At 35.5% G+C, this 19,064-nt stretch overlaps 1 protein-coding gene across 1 annotated transcript in view; it reads left to right on the forward strand.

Moving 5' to 3' along the window:
• The first annotated feature begins 37 nt into the window (after positions 1-37).
• EFL1 (elongation factor like GTPase 1) overlaps positions 38-19,064 on the forward strand; it is an 85,506-nt gene continuing 66,479 nt past the window's right edge. Inside the window, exons 1-12 of the mRNA XM_009276546.2 lie at positions 38-75; positions 238-340; positions 1,041-1,108; positions 1,305-1,389; positions 2,815-2,948; positions 3,577-3,714; positions 4,635-4,849; positions 9,281-9,404; positions 10,295-10,371; positions 10,513-10,649; positions 11,471-11,593; positions 14,487-14,586. Coding sequence (XP_009274821.1) covers positions 250-340; positions 1,041-1,108; positions 1,305-1,389; positions 2,815-2,948; positions 3,577-3,714; positions 4,635-4,849; positions 9,281-9,404; positions 10,295-10,371; positions 10,513-10,649; positions 11,471-11,593; positions 14,487-14,586 — 1,292 coding nt within the window. The 5' untranslated portion in view covers positions 38-75; positions 238-249. The remainder of the gene's footprint in view (positions 76-237; positions 341-1,040; positions 1,109-1,304; positions 1,390-2,814; positions 2,949-3,576; positions 3,715-4,634; positions 4,850-9,280; positions 9,405-10,294; positions 10,372-10,512; positions 10,650-11,470; positions 11,594-14,486; positions 14,587-19,064) is intronic.

Genomic DNA, 19,064 nt, shown 5'->3' on the forward strand with positions numbered 1-19,064 from the left:
CCAGGCGGCTCTGTGTTCATACACAACGAAAAACTGACCAGAACCCCCAACCCCCTGGTTCTTGCCCCGTGTTCTGTAAGTTTCTGGTATCCGAGGTGTAGTACAAATGGTGTCTGAGGAACGCGACGTGCTCCGCGTGTCGGAGGAGGTTTCCCTGATCACGACTTACCTCATAAAAAAAAAAAAAAGTCGTTTCTTAAGTTGCCTCCTAAATAAAACGCTTTCCTCCGTTCACAGAATTAGCTAGCCATGGTCCTCACAAGCGTGGAAAAGATGGTCGGCCTCCAGAAGAAGACTTCTGGAATCAGGAATATCTGTATATTAGCCCACGTGGATCATGGTAAGACACGTGCTTGTGAGTGGCAGAAACCTTGTGAGGAAAACTTGTGTGCGTGTTAGTCCGAATGATGGCGAGATATTTCGGTCGCTGTTTTAAAGCAGTAGGCTTTCACGGATTTAGCTTTAAACTGTCTTAATCCTGATTCTGAGACGTAAATTTGCTTTATGCACATTTCTTTTGTCCTGATGCAGCTTATCTTTTAGAACGTGAGAAAGCGTGACGCTATAATAATTTGGAAGAGTTGAAACTGAATGTTTCCTGCTTTTGTGATGCTGAATGTTGGCATGAATTAAATATATGTGTGTGTGAGGTAGGCTGTTCTATTTCTATGTTTACTTAATGGAAGGAGTTTGTTATGTAGGTGGAAATAATAAATGCTCGTTTTAGGACACAAATCTTTTGTCTAATTGCATGATATATTGAGGTTCTGATGTACTGTTTGTGATTTCATTTGCTTTTCTGGTCATGGCAGGTAACGTTGCATCCACGCTTCAAAAGTAAATTTTTGTGTACCTAACAGGTGAAGTTGAATGAACAGATTTATTTTTTTGAAAGTTAGTTTGTCCTTTCGTGGCATTTTAAAGCCTTTATTATTGTTGATATCTCAGAACACTAGATGTCATCAGCATTCATAATATCGTTGCATCTTTTTCCATTTTCTGTATTAATTTAAACTATGTAATTTTATTTTTCTTTTCAGGCAAAACTACTCTAGCTGATTGTCTAATATCTAGCAATGGAATAATCTCTAGCCGCTTGGCAGGAAAGGTAGAGTTATACTGTCATTTTTAACAAAATTTTGGTGTGTATGTGCTGGGATTGTAAATCAGTGATGATTAAGGAAATTCCACTCCTACTCTTGCTAAATCTCATTTTCTCACGGTCATGCTCTTTGACAGTTGCTAAGTAACTTGTGAAGATAATTCTACAGATTTATCACTTCTTCTTTTGTTTTTGTACTCAGCTGAGATACCTAGACAGTAGAGAAGATGAACAGATCCGAGGAATAACAATGAAATCTAGTGCAATTTCACTGCACTTTGTGAAAGGTAAGTTGGTGATGCTGGCAAGTATAAACTTTAACATATATTTTTGTTAATTTTCCCTGTCTTTTCATTGTTGCTGTTGAGATTTTTTGTATGCAACTTTTGCTTTTGTGTTTCTCAGTGTTAGGCCATCATTCTGCAAAGACTTAGGCATGTATTCACCTGTTAACCAAGATAATCAAGTTCCATCTCAGGGTTAGCAAAACCACCTTCAATTGTATCTCTGAGGGGAGGCAATTAGACTAGTTACCTTTATTGTTTTATTTTAGATCTAAATCTTTATATTTTGATCTTAAGTCTTGAAATAATGTCACTGAAAGGCAAGATCTTCCTTCAAAAAAACAATAAATTTTTAAATGGTTTTGTACAGTCTTATCTTTACTATACTTGTATGTCAAGGTGCCTGTTATAATCTGCTATAAATTGTTCAGAGGGTTTTTTATAGTGTAGTTAGAGTCTCGTCTTTGTTGCGACTCCATGTTCCTCACCAGTCTTATCCTCAGCTAGGCGAATGAAAAACATGGAATGCATTACTAACAGGCTTGTGAAGAAAAAAGAATAACTAACAGAAAAATTGCATGAACAGAAAAGCCACCATTAGTCTTTCCATTTCAGCTACTGCTGATTATAAAAAATAGTTGAAATCGATGATCTTCCAGCTAAGTATTGTAAACTGTGGCTGTTTTATTGTTGACTCTGAAATGACCTTACTTTTAATGGTTAGAACCTTTTACGTCTGTTGTTTTTCTGTTTTATTGAAATTTAGACTCTAATACAACTTCTTAAACAGGAAAGTCATTTGGTCTTATTTTGATTATGGCTGATGATAAATGCAGTGAGTTCATCAAAAATTGACTGGAGTCTCGGCTAAGCAGAATTTTTTGGGAGTAATGTAGAAAATACTGAAAACTTCTCCTGTGTTGATATATTGAAGATATTTTAGTAATATGGAGTCAAAAGCGTGTTTTAAAAAAATCACAAGGTTGAAATGAGGCATTTCATCAAGAACGTAGGGTTTATTTTTATGACAGTCTGTCATGATCTGTCTTTAAAATGCAGACTGTAATGCAGTTAACTTGTGTTTTAGCCAGTGATCTCTGTGTTATGCTACTACAAGCTGGTTCAGGGTTAGGGTTTTTCTTCTTGTTTGGTTGGCTGGTGTGTTTTTGGTTTTAATTTCCCAAAGGTAGTTGGGCGTTGAAAGATGAAGATTGGCATTAAGAGTGAAATTAAAACCAGTTAGGCGCAAGCCACTAGATGTTATGCTGCTGACAGTCTTCCTGTCCTATTCGAGTTTTTCTTAAGTGTAATGGTTACTGCAGATTTGGTCCTTAGAAATTAATAGTAGCTTAAACAGTATAACCGGGTGGCTGAAAGACATATTTTTTGAAAACTGTTCTGAAATATTAATTTATTGTTTGATCCTAGGTGATCAGGAGTATCTGATTAATTTAATAGACTCCCCAGGGCACGTGGATTTTTCTTCAGAAGTATCTACTGCTGTCCGACTCTGTGATGGTTGCATCATAGTGGTGGATGCTGTTGAAGGAGTCTGTCCACAGGTGAAATAAAGTATATTAAATAGAGAAAGAGGGTAGAGAAGACAGAGTAAGCAAAGTCTTAAGTTTATTATGTAGAAATAAAAGATGAGCTGGTTTAAGAAGTTTTGTAAAACTTCTAATAAATGACAATGTACTTGAGGTATGAAAGAGGGTAGTTAGTTTCATAGTTGTGCTGAAAAACTGAGCAGCGCTGGTGAGTGGGTGTAGTGGGGTAGGGTTAAAACAGTGGGTATGCAATTTTTCAGGTAATGGAGTATTTGTATAGAGAAGAAATAAATGTCTTAAGGGAAAAAATTTAATATCTTTACATGTGCTTCTAAGATATCGAAGGTGAAAAAATAAACAAAATAACATTGAGATTGCTTTTTTCCATAGCTTACTTTTAGAAAGAGGGTTTTGTTGTTGTTGTGGGTGTGTTTGCCATGAAATTCTGCCATTCTGCAGAATTCTGTAATAACTAACACTATGTACTATGGGAGTCAAATTTCTGGTTTGAATGTCAACCTGTCCTTTATTACATTTTTAATTAAATTTTAGAATTATATTGTTGTTTATTTTAACGTTCCATCTCTTTTGTGGTATCAAGCTTTCTGTAATGGATTTTTTTTAACTATTTCCTTCTTAATAGACTCAAGCAGTTCTACGGCAAGCATGGCTAGAAAATATACGTCCAGTATTGGTGATTAATAAAATCGATCGCTTGATTGTGGAGCTCAAGCTCACCCCTCAGGAAGCATACTTGCACCTTAAGAATATCTTAGAACAGGTACTCATGCTATAGTGTCATGTTCACACAGAAGATTTTGTTGAGGTTTTTTTCTTCCCCCTCTTCTCCATTCTTGAATTGAGAGAGACTGTAATTTTCAGTGCCTTATAGCTAGAATAAATTTAGAGCAGCAGAACCGTTTTCTTCTTACTTTGTGGGATAAGCACTATAACGTCGAGTCTAATTTTTAACATTGAGGTACATAAGCACTATAACGTCGAGTCTAATTTTTAACATTGAGATACATTTTATTTCTAGTTGGTTTTGAGGTTCATTCAGAATGCCCGTGATAGAGAAAGGAGTATTAAATGCTTCTTGACAGGTCATCAGGAAGTCTTCATTTTTAGAAGTAATATGCTGAATGTTTTGTTCTTCCTGTTAAATTGCTTAAACTTCTTTGGAGGTAGACAAATAATATCTTTAGACTGCTCCTGATATTGATGGATTTATGCAGGGGATAAAGTTAATTCATCTTTTAAGTTGTAAGTTAAGCTGCCTTCAAACTTTTTTCCCCCCAGAGCTCACTTTTAAGCACTTACCTGCCTGGTTTCCCTTTGCCCTCCTTTGTTGTTTGTTGGCAGTAGCAAGTTCCTATTTCACCATGCCTTGTTCTGAGAAACAAAGTGTATTACACATGATACTCTAAATCTGATTCAATCCTGATGTGGCCGACTTTGACTTGGAAAGTAGACAGTGTTTAAGTCGAAATGTTAGTCTCATCAAAGTCCCGTTGTCTTCAAATGGGCAGGATTAGATACACAAGGTCTGTATTTTAAATTGCAGAATGAATCACAGGCATGCTATCTTGTTTAAAAAAAAAAATCTCTTTTATATTTTGGAAGGTGGGGAATTGCATTTTAATTGCAAGGGTTGTGAAAGAGTGAACAAATCTTAGGGTGTTTTTACATATCCTTCTGTAGGTCAATGCAATCACTGGAGCACTCTTTACCTCTAAAGTCTTAGAAGAAAGAGCTGAGAAAGAAACAGAAAGTGAAAGTATTTCGGACACTGCACCAGGAGATCAAATTTATGACTGGAGTGCTGGACTGGAAGATACTGATGATTCACATCTTTATTTTTCACCAGACCATGGAAATGTGGTGTTTGCCAGTGCAATTGATGGCTGGGGTTTTGGGTAAGTCTGGGATTTAGTTACTGTCTTTTTTTAATTGATTACTGGAATTAATCTTAAAGTGTTTTCAGTTGCTTCATGTTTCTAAAGATGTGTTTTATATTTTTCTGTGATATGCAACTGTATATAATCAGTTCTAATATATTATTAACACTGGACAGCTGAAAATACTACCAGCTTTGTCATCTATGTGACGGGAACCCCTGTTTTACTTACACAGCAGCTGCTGAGCCCACTGTAGTGTCCAGCCTAGCCTGGTAAACTTAGTATTTTATTAATTGATGACACCTGATAGGCTGTAATAGACTAAGCCAAAAACTGCAGCAGTACAGGAGCTGTTTCACAAGTAGGTTGGACCTTCCAGCTACAGGGACAGTGACATTCATAACAAGCATAAGGCAGGCAGCTGGCATCAGGGCAGTAGTTTCAGCTGTCCAGTTTGGCCCAGACAATTCTGGGTCACAGCATTACTGTGATCTGTTTTTTCTGCACCAGACTTTGGCTTGTCCTTGAAATTATGCATTTGTTCTCAAGTGTTTATGCTCATCGGTCTTAATCTAGCTTTTGTCTGTTCTTCATTCAGGTGCATTTCTTATCTCTTGTTACCTACTATCTTTATATTTCTGTTTCAGCAGTCGCTAAAGAGCATTGCAGAGATGTTTAATTAAGCGTAAGAATTTGGGGATAGAACAATTTTAGAAAATTTTTGGATTACTGTATTTGAGTTGGTGATCGGTTCTGTTTTTCAGTCCTGTTCTTAGTAATTAGTTTCAAAGCGCAGCAGGCTAGTGTAAAGACTACACACATTCTGATTGCTTGCCACAAGGTGGAGTCGTTGTCTTCATCATGAAAATATAATTAAAAAGATACACGCTACAGTAATACAGTGCACATCTTTAATATTGCAAAACCTTTAAAAAAAAAATCAGCTCCAGGATTTTTAAGTCAAAGTCAAGGTCTTAAATAAAGTTCCATGCATAGTTTGTAGTCTAACACAAATATTTCTTATCGCTGCAGAGGAAAGGGAAAATAAAATGGGTTATTTTAGTTTAATTATCTGCCATGAATAATAACCATTTATAAAAAAAAAAAAATCGGAGTGTAAGTGGTGTAAAGGAAATCAAAAACAAATATTCAAGTTCTGACATGTTGGAATATTCTTTAGTCTGAAAGAGATATTTTCATGGAGGATGGCTGTGAGGGGAGACCTTTTAATTTCTGAAGGCTAGAGGGGGTTTTCTGATAGCTTTGGTGATCTGCACATTAACACACATGTTATCTAAAGTCCTCCATTCCCATATGGTGCCCACAGTCACTCTTCTGTTTTATGGTGTGCAGGGAAACAGTATTTTGATTTCTGTAGGCTTTAGCTTTCCTGACTTGTAACTTTTCATTGAAATGACATGGAAAAAATGGATTATGGTAGTAAACTGTTGTTATACAGAGTATTTGGGATGCAACTGTTACGAACTTGTTCAAGTTCGGAGTCAGAATAAGAACATTTTCTTTAGCAGGTGTTGAAATGATTTATAGCTCTCTGCTATTTTTGTCCTGTATGGAAAAAGATTGGGCAATTTGCAACTTAGTTTTGTTTTGGATACTGACAAAGCCTGTGGAAGGGAATAAATGAAAACAAAAAGCTAAGTTTTTGTTTTGGGAAGTTCAAAGGTGGCCTAGGTTTAGTATTAGTATTCTAAATATGCTGTCAGGGAATGCTAAACATTAAGAAAAATGTTTCTTAAAGAAAATTAATTAGTGGGGTACTTTTTTAGCATAAGTAGAATTATAAGCTCAAAAGCAATTTAGACGCTATTTCTTTAGCTCAAGCTACTTGATACTTGCAAGTAAATCATCAACTATTAAGATTTTATAGGTTACAGAACTCCATTCTGATATAAGCCTGTGGTCATAAACACCCTATGATCACCTTTGTAAATGAGAAAGCAAGCATGTTGTTCTTAAATGTTAGGTGAATATAATGGTTATTTTTGTAAAAGTGAGAATTCAGATAGCTATCTTCCTTTCATGATCTCTTTTCCTCTGATAATTTCTCTGCGGAGAGAATTAAATTTCGTACAAATGTGGCAGAAAGTTGATTTGTTTCTCCAGCTCAGAATTTTAGCAAAGAATACTTTAATTTGAACTGTTTGACACAGGAGTTTACTGATGTACTTCCAGGTTATGTGTCTCTTTTGTAATAACATTGGTGTATATACAGAGAGGTGGAGAAGAAAATTTCTCTAAAACAGTGCTTAGGGCTTGGGAGTCTCTAATTTGCTGTTTTCAAAGATAATACCTTGTGTTAATTTTTTCATTATTATTATTTTTTCCCCTAAAGCTTTTAGCAGTTGATATATGTTAGTAACCGATATTTCTGCAGAGTGGAATGTGTGATAGATGATTAACGATATATGCTAGGATAATGTGAAGTGGAATGATAACTGGTCAAGCTTTAGCCATTTCTCTGTATTTGCTATGTACCTGCCACTTGAAATGCTTGAACCTTACTTGAAATGCTTGAACCTTACTTGCAGAGTTTCTATAAGGCTGAAATCTAAATATTGGTTGTAATTTAGCTTCAAATGGAGGGAAGAAATGGGCCACATATGACCTGTCCTTATTTTTGTGATTGTTATATTGGTATACTAGAGAGGATTGATAGGCTTTCTGTTTATTCTTTGCCAATACTATACCGACACAAGATGAACTTAACAAACTTCAATGCTTTTTATTGAATATGAGACTAAAAACCATGTTTGCGAAGATTCCCCAAATTTTAATCCCCTTCTGCTTTATATCTTGAAACTTTTTAAGGATTATATTAATTGAACTATCCATGTACAAGATTGTATCTCAGCCAAAAACATGCATCTAACTTAAGCAAGGGGTGTTAGTATTCTGCTGCTGGGTCTGGATCAGACTGTTTATACATTGTACAGTAAACTAATTTGTGTTAATCTATTCTCTATCCCACAAAATGTGCCTACAGCTTGGACAAATAACAGGGCTCCTATCTGCTAGGTTTCTTATTTGTACCTGTCCTAATTCTCCATTTTTCCCCTCGCATCTTGAAAATGTTTCAATGTATTTGTTGAAGCTGAATGAAGATTGTTGGCTTTCTGATACTACTTTGTTTCTTATGATGAACTGGCAGGCCCTGGTTCTGATAAATCATACAATGGGAGGGAAAAAGGAACATTTTCCGTAATTAGTTTCAGGAGGTACTTCTGGACTGCCAGCATTACAATCTGGTGAAATACGGATCAGTGGAGCATTTTCTTAATCAGGACAAGCCTTGACTGCTGTTACATGGTTGTGGGTTCTGTTCCTAAAGGTATTACAACTTGTCATGGCAGAAAAAATTAAGCCGTTAGGCAGTGCCGGCCTCATCCAGTGCAATTAGTAAATATGCTTTTCTCATAATCCTCAAGTGTTGAAAGAATGCCGTAAATACATATGCAGGAGCTGCTGGCACAAGAATCTTGAAGGTTCTCCCCCTGTTCAGAGTTTGGGGTAGTTTCTGGGAAAAAATCTCCCTTTTGGTCTTAGTTCAGAACTCATAGCTTACGTCTTGCTGACATGGGCAGGTCTTTTTTTAGGTGTGTAGAAATCTGAGAAATCTGGATTTCAAAGAACAGATTATCAAATATCATTGTTCTGTAAATAGGATTGTTCCGATTGTAAACGTGTATTTTTGTTTCTGTGTGCACAAGGAGCAAATACGTGGAAATTTTTTCTATTACTGCTCACTGAACATTTTCAGCAAGGAAACCATAGAATGTTCAGGACACCCTCTGTAAGTCGTAAGCAGCCTGCTTTTATTAACTCATGGAGGCTACTGAACAACACAATTGGCTTTATGACACAATTTTGTTCATTACAGTTTTATATTATTTTCTGGGTTTTACTCATTATTAAAGCAATGATTGAAACAACAAGTGCCCTAAGTAGTAAATTTAAAAAATAATTACCACCATCTGATGGCTCCAGTGTGGCTCAAAAGAGTACTTGATTTTTAACTTGTACCGTTCTGGTCACAGACCATAGTAAAATGTGTTGGACATCTTTTGCAGAATAAATTTGAGAGTCATAACATAAATATTTAGAACTTTTGTGTTATGCTTTTGAGTTTTTACTGGGGGGGGTAAGTACACAAATACTTATTTCAAATCAACAGGTTCAGCCTTGAAGCTGACTTGAAACAAAACAAAAACATACAAATACTGCTGACATTTTTGAGCCGTTATGGCTAAATATTTTTGCAGGTGTAAATGTTACACAGTGTGAGCTAAAGTGAAGGCAATTGGAAAAATGGGAGTAAAACAAGGATTTGAGATTTGTGTGTATTTTCATGTAAGCTGTCCGTTGCTTAGGCTGATATGCACATGTAAACAGCATGACACGTTTATCAAGATGCATTTTGTTTCCTTTCAGCATTGAGCATTTTGCCAAACTGTACAGCCAAAAGATTGGAATCAAGGCTGCAGTACTTCTGAAGACTTTATGGGGAGATTATTATCTAAATACAAAAGCAAAGAAGATAATGAAAGGCGATCAGGTAGGGAGGTTGTCAGAAATATTACCTGGTTTCTATTTTGTTTTGGGTTTTTTTATTCTGTTCCTCATGGTGTATTCTGAAAATTGACCTCAGTACCTTTTCACTCAACATTAGTGGAAGTATAAATTCACTAGGATAGCCTTGCATCAGCCCTTGGAGAAGAGAACGTTCCAGAATTGACCATTCAAAAGCTACATGGAGGAAATCTCATCTAACAGTGCTCACAGTTGCTCTTAAATGTCTCTGTTCACAAAATAAGGGCCATTCCAGCTTCAAGGATTCAGCATAGAGCGAAACACACAAGGTGAATGGAAGACTAACAATGTAGAAACCAGAGTAGTGAGTAGGTCTCTGTCTTATTTGAAGAGTCCTTCAACAGCTAAGGATTTAGGATATTCACATTTAGTTTAGGATTTAGAAAATCTTTTTTGCCTTAGTGAGATTCCATTGAATGCTCTACCAAAACCCTGGCCTGAAAACTACGCTTCTCTTATATTAAGCGTTTCCACCACTAAGAGTTAAGAGGGGAGAAGGGAGTTTCCCTGTTTTCATTTAATGATGACTTTTTTTGTGTTTTGTGAGGATTAATAGTTATAAAAAGGGTGATAACCAGGCTCAAGGTAGACATGTTCTGTATTTGTCAGGCTCTTTTTCTGAAACTGAAACCCTTGTCCTTCACTTTTCAATTTCATGTTTATTTTGTGCCTTATACCATCCTTGTAAGACAGACTGTTGAAGTAGTGATCTTGTGTAGAAACAGGTAACTGTCTTGAGTTTGAATAAAGGTTTTACATGCTATTTAGGAAAATGGTCAGTTAAAAGTGCAGTCTTAAGCCTATTGTGAAAGTGAGGGATTGCTGGTAATTACCTGTATGTTTCTGTTCTGCCAGTCAAAAGGAAAGAAACCTTTGTTCGTGCAGTTGGTGCTGGACAACATATGGAGTCTGTATGAAGCTGTTATGAAAAGGTGAGGAGATCTATAAAGTTTTCATGGAATCTCTTTCAGTGTGCTATGGTGATTTTTTAAATACTCAAACAAGAAATGTTGTAGACGCTTGTTATGTATTGCTACTGTGTTTTTTTAATCTATTTATTATTTTCCTTACAGAGACAAAGAAAAAATTGAAAAGATAGTTACCTCTTTGGGATTGAAAATTGGTGCACGGGAGTCACGGCATGCAGACCCTAAAGTTCATCTTAATGCCATTTGTAGCCAGTGGCTACCGATATCTGATGCAGTCCTCTGTATCCTTAAGGAAGATACTACTTTTTGTTCTAGTGGTAGTTCTCAGACTTCAAAGAGTGCTCACATATTTCAATGTGTGACTTGGTATGATTTGTTCTTTTTTCACATCTGTGCCTATGCTAGCTGGACCTATTTTCTCACTTGTAATACTAAGTTACATATCTACAATTAGTCTTACGTTTCTACCAACTTTGTGCTTTTGCACACATCCTTTTTTTAGGAAAGTAAGTTATGAAACTGGAGGTAGTTTAACAATACACTTTTGTTATGTAGTTTTATATACAAATTTTAGTGTTTTTCCTGAAGGATAAACCAATCTCTTTGTTATAATAGTATCTTAGCTCTCCTGTCCATGAGCCTCTGTAAGTATCTGTTGCAATGTTTTAGGCATATGCATTCTTAATCCAAGATCAGCCTTTGCTGTTTGTCTGCTGTGTAGACCATCTTCTCATCATTTATAATATAATACACATTATAGTATAGCAGGCATGCACAATTTATTGATGTATAAATACTAATTAGTTCTCAAATCTTGCCCCAATTGTGCTATTCTTCGTTTCCCAATTGTACATAGGGTGAGCCACCCCTACTTAACTGTCCGTTCTGCCCTTGGATAAATGCCAGAAATTGTTGCTGACTTGAGAGGGAGCTGTGTGCACTGTAACAGACAGAGCTGGATTTTAGCTATCTGTTGTTGCTGGCAGTTAGCGCGTGAGATTGATTTAAAGAAACAAACATTGAAAGCATTTGTCTTCCTTTTATTTGCATTCAGTAAGGAAATATAAATATATAAATATATATCCTTAGCAATGTGTTTTAGCCATGGTGTGTAATAAACTTCCCAGTCCTCTTGACATCACTGCAGAGAGAGTGGAAAAGCTGATGTGTGTTGGAGCTAGAACGTTTGATTCTTTGCCACCAGAAACTCAGGAACTGAAAAGTGGTGAGTAGGTGTTCTCCCATTAACATGAAGGTTATTTCTATCTTGGTGGTTTTGTTTGTCTTTGGTTCATAAGATGCGTAGTAATCTCTACTTAGACTTATAATTATTTTACTTGTAGTAGCTTTGTTGATGTTTGTCAGTGACGTGCCATAGTATTATGTCTTATTTTTATGGCCATACGTTTTTCTTCAATCCCATATATTCATGGTTTTTAGGCAACTCAAGCTGCAGGTGATGTAAAGCCTAAGACTCTGAAAGTGGGGATTTTGGAAGGATATGAGGTTAATATTTGGTTTTAGTTCTAAACAGTAGACGTTATCATGTAATTGAGAATTGAATATTTTACCAACTTCTATATTAAAATGATTAATTTTTAGCCAGTAGGGGTTTGAATTTGGATTTCATTATTTACAAGTGTATTGATTAACTAGGCCCAGCTTTTGGTAATTTAAAATAAAAAACATTTTTTGTTGAATTTATTGCTAAGTAGTTTGTGTACTGAAAAGAAATTAGTAAGATGTAGCTTAGCTGTTACTACAAACATTGTCATTAATTTCTTCAACATTTCCATAGCTCAAGGTATAACTTGATTTCTTAGTTATTTCATAATATTCCAGAATGATAAAATATTAGCAAATAAAAACGAGAGCCAAAAGACTTCCAGAGCAACAAATATATCTTGTTACCCAGAGTGTTAAATGAAGATATGAAATCCTGATATTTTGAAGTTAGTTTAAGTTTTGCCATTGACTTCATTGAGATCACGATTTCATGTCCAGTTCTGGCAGAGTTTCCAGCTTTAACTAAGAGTTCCTCCTCAGGAAGGGTTTAGTGCTATATTCAGATGCTGTTGTGTTGAACATTGGGATGTCTATATGTAAAAGCAAGCAAGAGGAAGTTTCATAGTCACCAAGTCCTGTGCTATAAAATTGTAATAGGGGCTGGAATGACCACGTTCAATGATTTAACTTTGCTATAGGCAGTGAAAGAACTGTATATAGGCAGTAATGAAAATAGACTTGGTGTACAGGATGCAGGAGAGCTTGTAAGATGCTCATATTCCTTTTTCTGTCTTTGAATTATTTATAAACATAAACTCTGTGTTCATGTATGTCCTTCATAACAATTGTGATGCCTTGGAAAGGAGAACTTCTACTGAGTTCTTTTCCTGAAAGACAGATGAGAACTGATGAAGCTGAATTAAGTATTTAGCAGAATTGAAAATCAAAGTTGAAACCGATGATATGGATGTAATGCTCAGTGGTGAGCAAAGCTCATATTTCTACATGTATATGGGGTAATCTCCTCTGTGGGGTAGGAAGTTCTGTATAAAAGCAAGTGATGTTTTTCCCCCAGATTTGGTAGTCTGAAAAAGAACGTTCCCCAATGATCTTTTCAGATAGGTTTGTAGGGGACAAATAGGCCTTATGTGTATGATTTTGTTGTTCTGCAAACATTCTTTCTAACTGAACAGAATATAGCAGAATACCATTTTGTTGTAAGGTAGTAAATGTTCTCTGATATTTCAAGAGGTAGTTTAGTAAAAATTACAAGAAGATACCATGCTTAAGCTAGTAACAGTTAAAAACATTGCTTAACTTTGTATGTGTAGTGGAAGGTGTTTATAGAACAATGTTTTGAAGAGAGCTTCAAGAAATCTAAAGGGATCATAGAATCATTGAGGTTGGAAAAGACCTCTAAGATCGAGTCCAACCATCAACCCAACACCACCATGCCCACTAAACCATGTCCCTAAGTGCCTCATCTACGCGTCTTTTAAATACCTCCAGGGATGGGGACTCAACCCCTTCCCTGGGCAGCCTGTTCCAATGTTTCACCACTCTTTCAGTAAAGAAATTTTTCCTCACATCCAATCTAAACCTCCCCTGGCGTAACTTGAGGCCATTTCCTCTCGTCCTAAAATGATGAGGTATCAAATGTCAATTTAAGATGAGATGTGAACGTTAAATTGACAGGCTGTAGGAATTGTTTCCCAAGTGTGAGGCAACTGATATTTTCATCCTTTACTGAACGTTTAAAAACGTTGTATTCTCCAAACAGCATTCAATACTGTCTCAGTATAAGTTAATTAGAAGAAATTTGCCTCTGTACACTTGGATCTTACCGCTCTTGGTTATGAAAAAATAGTGTACTTCATGTTTAATTAATATCTTGCTAATTTTTAGTAGTAGTATTGCACTTTGTTTGCCTAAGCATTTTACAATATAGTCTTTTCATACATAGATAAAAGGGGGAAGTGTAGGAGAAGACGATTTATTTTCTATGTTGTTAAAAGTTTTGAATGGTATTGTCTGTTTTGGATTTGATAATGTGTTCCAAGTTAGATGAAAAAAATAGTTCATGGGAATTTCCTAACTATTGAATGAGTTTTGTGTGAATCTTTCATCCTTTGAGGAATATCCATTCTTGCGGTTAAGTTGTTACGATCTTGTGAAGACATGAGCGTCTGGACATTTGCAGGACTTTCTCCTTTAGTTTGAAAGGAGGGAGAATACTTTGAGGTACTGAATAAATAGCTTGGTCTTAATGCTAAGCTGTTCTCTGTTTTTCATTCTAATCTAAACCAGCCTATGAACTGAACTTTAAATATCAAAACAATATGTTTAGTTGGAGTATATGTAGTTTGTTATGAAGAGTTCGATTTTTACAATTTTGCGCTTTTTATTGTGAAACAGACTTGAAGATATGGGCAGTGTTATCAAATGATTAGGCTAGAGTAATTTTCTACTTTTCCTGTTAATTTTTCTTTAGCATATTATCCACTGAAATAGGAAATAAACAGTAATTCCTATAAAATGCATGGAAAGCCATCGTTTTGTCCATACTGTTCGGAAAAAATTGTGCAACTCACTTCCTTTTTATGTTTCTTCAGCTTTTATGAAATGCAGTAGTGAAGGAACAGCCCCGGTTATCATCTTTGTTTCCAAAATGTTTGCTGTTGATGCAAAGGCATTACCACACAATAAACCAAGGTACGAAAATGTAACATTTAACTTTCTGATCTATATTAGATACTTTTAGGAAAAAAAGTTAGTTGCAAGCGTGGATAAATTGTTTTAGACCTGCGAAAATAATTCACGAATTCTTGAGATGCAATAAAATCTTTTCAGCGAGTAGAGATTTTTTGAATGAGTTAAAGAGATGATTTGTTTAATCTTACTAGTTTTAGAAGATTTAACAAATTTGTTGAGGAGTAAAAAACACGTTTGTTGGAGAATAGTACTTTTGTCCAAATATATCATCCTAATGTATACATTGTATGCTGTTTCAGGATGTTTGGTTGAAAATACGATTGAGTTGTAATGCTTTCTTAGTTTTTCAGAAAGGTTGTGTTGACGTGATCATAACAGCTTGCGTTTGCCCCAAGAAACACTTCCCATCAAATCTGGCATAATAGCTAAGCGATCATCCAGTCCATTGCAAGTGCAAAATAAAATGGGTTAATTAAAGTAGTCTAAACCTTGACTAACTTTTTGCAGTGAAGTGAAAGGCATTAATGCACTTCAAGAGATTTTCTTCTGGGACATTTGGAAGATTTTTTTTGTTACAGCTTTTTATTGTTTAATGACCATCTTATTTTCTTTGAGGGGTAGATCCTTCTTGATTTCATCTCCCTGACATCCTTAAGTGGACTACTTTTAGCTGAAGCCGTCTGCTTTTTTACAGAAGAAAAAATGTGCTTTTCTGATGAGTTTATAAGAATGGGGTTCATCTAAACCTTTCATCCCTCTAAGCCTCTGGAGCATTTTCAGTAGTCAACTTTTGTATTAACTGGCCATTTTATGTTTTTCTGGGATTGTCACCGTACAGTGAAGTAATACAGAAAATACTAATCTTTCTACTAAATTAGACTGGTTGTGATTGTTAAATCTTTGTGCAAAAAATGGTAGTGTTGCAGTCGTAATATTTGAAAGCTTTACTACTATCTTGGGTTTTTCACACACTTCCTAGATTTACTTCAGTTTTTTCTTACCACGCTTATCTATGAATCTCTCACACACTTCCTAGATTTACTTCATTTTTTTCTTACCACGCTTATCTATGAATCTTCCACCAAAAATCTTTCTTGCACTAAGTTTGAATTCAGGGAGAAGATGCATTGCGCTTACGGATTTACCAGACACTAGATGGTGCAGTTTTGCTTTGAGTTCTGTCCTTAAATGTATCTGAAACAAGAGTTTGTGCTCAGGTACTGGTGTAGCACAGCAGTGCCATTCCTGCTTTGTCTGCTTTTCTGGATATATACTCTAGTTATCAGAGAAGACTACACTGAGGCCATCACTTTCTGGCTGTTCTGTCGCTGATAATGACCTGTTCTTTTTTTTGTTGGAAGGATTGAGATTCTTTGACGTGATGAGGATGTAACGTAGAGGCAAAGGTGGCTTTCACATATACTGGACAGAGAAAGTCTTGGACATATTTTCAAGATTTTAGTCAAAATTTTAAAAAAAGAAAAGCTAGCTACTGCAAGTCCTGGGTTTTTTTGTTTTTGGTTTTTTTTTCATTTTATGTCATTTGCTTGTGAGCATTCTGCCTCATGGATAAACTCTCCCTCCATGCCTCCTCCAACATTCATCTTTTTTTTTTTTTTTGATGGGGTTTTTTCTATTCTTCTTAGTCATCCCCCTTCAGGAAGGGAGCTGTTTCACATGTGTGGTTATATGCCATGTTTTAAACTTTTATTCTTTTAAAAGAGAGAAAAAGTTCCCCAAACGGACAAAAGAATATTTTGAAGAAATTTGCTGTGTATTGCGGTTCATAATATGTGTATGACCAGCTCCACTTTTTTTTTTTTTTTGGCCAATGATGCATTCAGTGCAGAAGCTTATGCATTGTGACTTGTTGGTTGTATTTTATCCTTAGATTAAAAAAATGTGCTGCTCTCAATTTTATTGTTTTTGAGAATGCAAATACGATTGCATTTTTGCACTCTGATACATATTGTGTAACAAATCTGTAATTCTGTTTATCAGTCGGGTTTGAAAAACCTCAAGATGTGTACTGAGTTGAGTGGAGGATTGCAGTTGACTCATAGTCTAAGTAATGCAGAGCTGGTCCAAAAATCCAAACAAAATTTAGATAAATTAGGCTTTCTGAGATAATATTGCAGGAGGGCGAGGACTGTCCTGGAATTCTTTCTGGGAGACTTGAGGCATATTAGTGATGACTGTAGACAATATGTCCTTTCTCCCTGTTTATTCAGTAAATTGAGAATTGTAGTGTCTTGCTCCGTAGTTTGTGTGAAAAGTATTTCTTGCTGGCCTTAATATTAAACTATTCAATTGGTTACTAATTGGCTAGTAGTAAAATGAAATCACATGACTGTTTTTCTTTGAGATAACTAGTCATTATCAGCACCATGTAATTTTGCTGATTAGGTAGTATTAACAATTTTGTTTTGAAGTGACAGTTGGATTTCATTTTTTGAAAAAGAGTAATATAGCTAAATGTGTATTTCTCAATATTTGAATTGTTCAGATTCTACAGGTAAGCAGTTCTTGAAGAAATCGGAAAAGGAGGTTAGTTTTGGAGAGGAAGGAAAGCTATCTCCGTGAAACAAAATAAAAGTGTTTTAAAAACACAGCATTGTGTAAATGTGTTTCCTAAGCACATGTTTTGAATTATATTGGCCACTGTGTGCTATCTACAGTTACACAGTGAGGATTGTGCTTAACAGAACTGAGTGATGGCTGTGTGGAGTGTGTGAGATCCAATATTTAAACTGGCATTCCATGAGGATGCTCCATAAGAATGCCTGAACGTAGGGAGGAACAAAGAATACGTACACTGTGTCGAGTAACAGTGGTTTCATATTTACCTATTTAAGAACATTAATACATGTTATAAGTTCCATTTCCATGTTAATTTTGAGAAGCCATAACTGTTCTTGTGTATTCTGATGTTTGACTGCTGGACCTATCTGCTAGGTTATTTGCATCCTTTGGGGGGGCTGGGGGAGGGAGTATTTTTAAGCGTGTTAAAGCATGTAAAAAATCTGAGATTTTTCTCTAGTTTGTTTTTATTTTTGTTTTTGGCAAGACTTACACTCTTCTTCCAGAGGAAAAAAATGTTACCTTTTGTAAATTTCTTAGAAGCTGCAAATTGACTTTGCAGTTTTTATAGTTTACCTTATTTCTACCATCTGCTTGTAATACTTTTTAAGCATAGGTTGGGAAAAGCAAAAAGCTCTTCTAAGTCCAGGGTGTACAGTAAATGATAATGAAGGTTGGATTTTTAATTAAAGCAACCTCCTTTGAGACTGCTGTTGGCAACTAATATCTCCTAGAAGGTGACTTTAAAAATTAATAGATTCTGTAATAAAACTGCTATGTTTTTGATTTTACTGTTTAAATAACAAAGTTTGTCAGCTGTTACAACAATAGAATACATGGGAAAATAATTTGTGGTCAGGTTACAACAGGTTGGCAGCTTATGTTTATCTTTCTTTGGAAAGATTTAAAATTTGACTTTTATATAGTACCAGTATGTCCCTGAGTTTTTAACAGGTTTTCTAAAGAAACGAGAATTGTGCAAATATGTTTTGTCTTCCAGTTTCTTCTGTCTGAACTTCTGAAATTATTTGCTGATTCCAACCAAATCAGAGAAAGGTGTAAATTTTCTGAAAATCGGTGGTTGTGCAGAGTAGACAACACATTAGGACCCCTGATAAGAGACTGTGATCTTCTTCACTTTAGATATTAAAATATCTAAAATCAAAACCAGTAGGAAATAGGGTCATGTTGGCTTCTTTTTGGAGCTACTTGCTTTATGTAATGAGGCCATGGTTATTTGATGATGCCTGTGGTTATTTATTCTTAAGTATTGCTATGTGCAGAATTAGGTGTTCATTCAGCATTTGCTGTTTCTTTCTCTCCTTTCTACTAGTGTTTTACATTGAACTGCGGTCTAAAACAGAATGGTTGAGTGTAGGTGTATAAATAAAAGCAGAGCTTGGCGTTTAGGTACGGAGTATAAATGTTCCAGTTTGCTCTTCCTGAGGTTCAGAATTCTGTCTTTATCAACCCAGTGTAAAAGAGAAATATTTAGTAATTAGTTACGATCGTTTTCAAGTAGTTTTAGCTGTCGCTATGTGTATTTAATATAAAATACTGAGGAAATGTAAATTGGATATCAGATGTTTGTTATGCTGAAATCCTGTACTAACTTTGTAGAGCTTTTATGTATAACTGTCACAGTGATGTGATGCAATGTCAGCAATAGGAGGCAAACCTTTTATGTTACTTCAAGTCCATCATTCTTACAGTCTTGCTGAATAATGTAGATAAAGAGAGGACACTAAAGAAATTCCATTTCTACTTTTCAATGGTAATAAAGAAAAGTCTGTTGACCAAATAACCTGATGTACTAAAATTATATTTCATGACTGCACTAGGGGATATAAAACATAAATACCCTTACCATTTTGCTCTGGATAATATGAAAAGTACCT

This window comes from Aptenodytes forsteri, unplaced genomic scaffold (assembly GCF_000699145.1).
Source record: "Aptenodytes forsteri isolate BGI_AS27 unplaced genomic scaffold, ASM69914v1 Scaffold1, whole genome shotgun sequence".
Lineage (NCBI taxonomy): Eukaryota > Metazoa > Chordata > Aves > Sphenisciformes > Spheniscidae > Aptenodytes > Aptenodytes forsteri.